The sequence below is a fragment of the Morone saxatilis genome, unplaced genomic scaffold (assembly GCF_004916995.1).
Source record: "Morone saxatilis isolate NCDOM2014 unplaced genomic scaffold, NCSU_SB_2.0 Contig24, whole genome shotgun sequence".
NCBI classification, from domain to species: domain Eukaryota; kingdom Metazoa; phylum Chordata; class Actinopteri; family Moronidae; genus Morone; species Morone saxatilis.
The window spans coordinates 5455494-5460633 of NW_023339807.1; the positions used below are offsets into that span (position 1 = coordinate 5455494).

At 43.6% G+C, this 5140-nt stretch overlaps 1 protein-coding gene across 1 annotated transcript in view; it reads left to right on the top strand.

Moving 5' to 3' along the window:
* Positions 1 to 3455, top strand: part of prdm13 (PR domain containing 13) — a 5574-nt gene extending 2119 nt beyond the window's left edge. The window contains exon 4 of the mRNA XM_035672998.1: positions 1966 to 3455. Within this exon, the coding sequence (XP_035528891.1) occupies positions 1966 to 3455 (1490 nt within the window). The remainder of the gene's footprint in view (positions 1 to 1965) is intronic.
* Positions 3456 to 5140: the final 1685 nt, after the last annotated feature.

The following is a 5140-nucleotide window of genomic DNA, read 5'->3' on the forward strand; positions in this document are numbered from 1 at the left end:
TAATAATAATAATAATAATGAAGCATTTCAAATACCACATAAAATAGGCTGCAGTAAGGTAGCAGTCTCAGCAGTTTAAATGTCTGCTTTCATCTTTTTATTATTATTTATGTTTTTATTATTATATACAGATATTGAATATTAGTCCTGGTGTCAGGCAACAAAGGGGGCAAACTGTGAGCTTTACAGAGAGGGCTGACACTGACACAGCATCGACATGTTGAGGGTTCCATCAGTGCACAGTTAAATGACTGCCAATACCCGTGATGCCTCTCCTTTATCGCTCAGAGATGGAAATCGATTTGGATGTTGGTTTTTGTTTTGTTTTTCCTCAGGCAGCCTGTTTATTTATTTTGTTTTATCATCCATTCATTTATTCAACGTAGAATCAAGAAAGTTGCCACATTTTTGTTGTTCAGGAAAAAAAAAAGGATTTAAGAGTCTTTTTTTCGTTTAAATAAAGGGGTGAAAATGTAGCTTCAGGCCTGCAATGATTGGGTCGGTATGACGTCCGATAAATGTGCAGCCTTTAATTTATTTGGGCCGCTAATAATTAAATAGTGAACAGCAAACATAAATCAGATTGAACGAATATAGAGACAGCACATGACAGAAAATACAGCGTCCAATTAATAAGGCACTAATCTCAGCTTAATGACCACAGATATTCCTTCCTCTGCGCTCAGGGTTTAATCTGTTTGTTTGGGCTGATAATGATAATTTGCCGTTTGCGCTTGGGGATTACTCCCTGATCTTGGCAAAACAGCAGCTCAGCAGGAGCTAATCCGTTTTAAAATAATAATAATAATAATAATAAGAAGAAGATTATTATCAACAGACACTTTGCAGGGAATTCCATCAATTGGCCATTTTGGTTTGTTTATTTTATTGGAACCTGGAAGGGCCTCTTAACTCATTGAACAAATGCGAAAGAAATAATGAAATGATATCAAAGTTGCTTCGAGAAAAAAACATAATGATTGTGATAATGTAATTAGGGTGCTTGAAACACTGAATAAAAAAAAGCAATTAAAAGCAAAAACTGACGTGTCTCGGCGGCCGTGGAAGAAGAAGAGGCTGCTGATTCAGTTGCGAGACGGAGGTTAACAAATGTCACCTCGTCATTAATATTCATGTATTCAAAAGCAAATAAATTCAAAAACAAATGCTTCACGGTAAATTAGGTGGGTGCGTCAAGGTATTGTGGCCTAATGAATGCTAACTTTTATGTGGGGTGTATATTGCCCTGATTCTCCGGCCCAACACACCGTGTGCGCTCCTGGACATACGCTCGCTCCCATTATTAGGCCTCAACAGATGGGCCGCCGCCATTGTTTCTGGAGACTTGCGATTTCAAGCAACAGCTGCTGTCACTTCCACGGGAAAGAGCACAGAGAGGGAAAGTCCCGCATTCAATGCATTGGTTTCTGAGCGCCAGATTGGGCAGGGCGTTTGCTCTTTTGATGTCGATCATAAACAATGACCCGTACGAGGATTACAAAATCATTACAACTATATTAACCTCTGAGTGCTCGTCTGGGGGTCATTGAGATGGCTTCCTGTGTCTATTACCATTTGGCATCACTTCTTAGAAACCGGATCATATCCATTAGGCCTAAATTTAAAGGGCAGCTGATGCGCAGCATTGACATGTTTCACTTTAAAGGGATTTGGCCGTTTTGATGCCAATGTCTTGCTAAATGTATTTTCTATTACATCACACCCTCTGCTCAATTTCTGGGCGCGTGTTGTGTCATCAGGGGAAAAGACAAGTGACCCCACTCGTGTGTGCAGGCGCTCACAGGTCTTTTCTCTACAGGTTGCCAAACCTGTTATTTTCATGTTACGCACGGAATTAATTGTTTATACTGTTATTTGCCATCAGTACGAAGTGGCTTCATGCTGTGTTGTGTGACCAAATGATGCGCATTTATCTGATCACTGTCGTGTTTGCTGTCTCTACAGGTGAGGAGCGTTACATCTGCTGGTACTGCTGGAGAATATTCAAATATCCGAACACACTCAAGGCCCACGTCCACTTCCACTGCGCCCTGAGCAACGGACGGGGCTTTGTGAGCAGCGAGCAGGCCAGAGGCACGGAGACTTTCAGCAGGTCACCAAAGTCTGGAGACATCCCCAACACCTCCACCTCTCCGAGGAGCGCTCACAGTAACTCCTCCATCTCAGACTCTGGCAGGCGGGCGGTGTCCTCCTCGCCGTTTCTAAACAAAGCGGGGCTGTCAAAGAAAAGCAGCTCAGTGGAGCAGGACAGGGCCCTCGACATGAGCGTTACTTCAGCCAGGAACCAAGGGCACATCCTCGGCCTCGGCGCCACATCCTCAGTGCTGAGCAGCATGGGCTTCCACCCGGGTGTGCGCTCTGCCTTCAAACCGACCGGCGTCTCCAAAGTCCCGGGCGCGGACGCCTCCAGAGAGGACGCAAATGGGAAGCTCAGCGGCCTGGGATTCAGCAAACTCATTGGAAACATGAAACCAATCCGCAATGCAGGCGAGACTCTAAACGGAGGGGGAACCCACCCTCCCAAGTGCCCACCTGCAATTATGGACTCCGCATCTTCAATGGTGCCATGCACAAACGCTATCCGTGGTTTCCCGTTGCTGCCTCACGTGGAGGAGACCTCAGCTTTTAAGCACGTGGAGAGCAGGATGCACTCCGGCCTGTCCCCGTCCCGTTACCCCCAGATGCCCCCTGGACTCCATTTCGAGAGGTTCTCTCTCCCTCACTTCGACGGTGTCAAGACTTACAGTGGAGACTGTAACATCCCACTCATGCCCTTCACCGTCTACAACGGGGAGCTTCTGTACAGCTCACCCTACTATCCCCTGAAATTTCACTTCAGCAACCTTCTCAAGTACCCGGAGTCCATGTCCTACTTTGGTGCGCCCTCCATGAACCAAGACCTGGGCTCAATCACCAACATCGACCGGGAGATCGCCATGCATACGCAACAGCTGTCTGAAATCGCCGCGGAGAAGAACCGGACGAGGCTGGATTCGATGCCCGCCGGGAGCGCCAGCAACGTCGGCTCTGGCAAACCGAAAAAGGGACACCTGTGTCTGTACTGCGGCAAGCTGTACTCGAGGAAATACGGCCTGAAAATCCACATGAGGACTCACACAGGCTACAAGCCGCTCAAGTGCAAAGTGTGCTTCAGGCCGTTCGGAGACCCCAGCAACCTGAACAAACACATCCGGCTCCACGCGGAGGGGAACACGCCCTACAGGTGCGACTTCTGCGGCAAGGTGCTGGTGCGGAGGCGGGATCTGGAGAGGCACGTCAAGTCCAGGCATCCCGGACAGACCGTCAAGAAACTGGACGACAAACCGGGCGGCCTGTTCGAGGACGCGGAGCACAAAAGCGACAATGACAGTGATGTGGACGTGTGCTTCACCGACGACCAGAGCGACCAGGAGTCGAGCAAAAACAATGACTGAGGTGTTTTCATGCGCACAGAGAGACTGCTCATTGACTGTCAATTCTGTACACAAGGAAACATTTAGACTTGAATCTTGAATTTTTACATTTTAGACATCGACCCAATGGCGCCTCCATGCAACCAAATGTTTCCAAACAGTTGAAATGTTGTTGTTTTTTTGACTAAGAGGGGATTTTGGTTTGTTGTTCCATCATGACATATTCGAGGGAAAAATCATTAACCATAGATTTAGTTGTTATTCACAGTAATCTGGCAGGTAAAAAAAAGGAAGAAAAAAAAAAGAATCTGTGGCCTTTGGGTTTTGGCACGATTTCTTTACCGTGCTGGAGTGTACAAGAGGTGTAGCAGACATTTTCGTTAGTTTCAAATGCAAGTCACCATAATTGTTTTCATATTTTGTTTATGCAAATGGAGAGAAAAAAAAATCTGTCTTTTACATGCTGCGTTTAAAAATACTGACACTTCCGCAGAACCATCAGAGCAACTGCACACAAAATGATCAAAACAATGATCCAACATCACTTACAGACATTTTCAGTCACTGCTGAACAACATGGAGGCCTGTATGAGACTAAATGACTTCTTAAATTAGATAGATCTGTTGTGGTCTGTGTTTGGTAATATGTTTCCCTCTGATAAAGGATCTATGGGTTTGCAAACAAATGACCAAACAAAAAAGAAAAAAGGCACTGCATTCCACCAGACTGGATATTCTGTGAAATTATGGGCCGCAAAAGAATTTGATTCTTTTTTTATTTTGTTTTCTATTGGGAGTAAAAATGGGCCACAGATTCGCAATATTCCCATCCTCCCTTCTAAACTGTCAGTTGCACTTTAAAAACAGCAATGGGCATTTCATTTCAACAGATGCATAATGATTATTATGATCGAACTCATTTCCATGACTTCATTACAGGTCTCTGGTTCCCTGCGCCTCATTTAACACACTGTACTTAAATTTGCACTTTCTTGCCGAGGCGCGCTGTTCTTGAAGAAACAGCAGGAGCGCCCACTTTATTTAAGGAATTATTTCTAGAGAAAGAAAATTGTATTGATTGCAGTTATAGCCTATGTAAAGAAGTGTAAAGTATGATATTTCACATTTCAGTGGAGAAGTGTTGTATACGTTTGTTTATAAGTGATATTGTCTATGAGCACAATATTTTACTCCTGTCCATTAAGTCGTTGGTTTTTGAATAAATTTAATTTAAGATATCAAAAAAGGTGTTTGAGGTTTTCTTTTTTTTAAACCCGTGATACGTTTTACATGTAAACCCCATTAAAGCTGTACTCCGTCTAATATTCATTAAGTTTGCTGTTTTGTTTTGTGCGAACAGCCTTTAGAATGCAGCTGAGCAGACAGACTCAGATGAGCGAGTAAGTTTTGTCGGTTTAGAAGTTCGCACCGTGTTAAAATGCTCTCATGGCGTAAAAAATATATGAAATAAAATAAATCTGCATCTGTGCTCAGTCCGTCGGACCTGTTGCCATCAAGAAAAAAAATGATTGTGCAATTGATGAGGCGCGGCCAATGTCTTTTTTCGTTTTTACTGCTCCTTATAATAATAATAATAATAATAATAATAATAATTTAGTGTTCGTTAAATTAATTATTCCCTTTTTCCAATCACCCAATCAAAGACCTGCATTTAAATGTTACTTAAGTAAAAGTAAGTATTATAA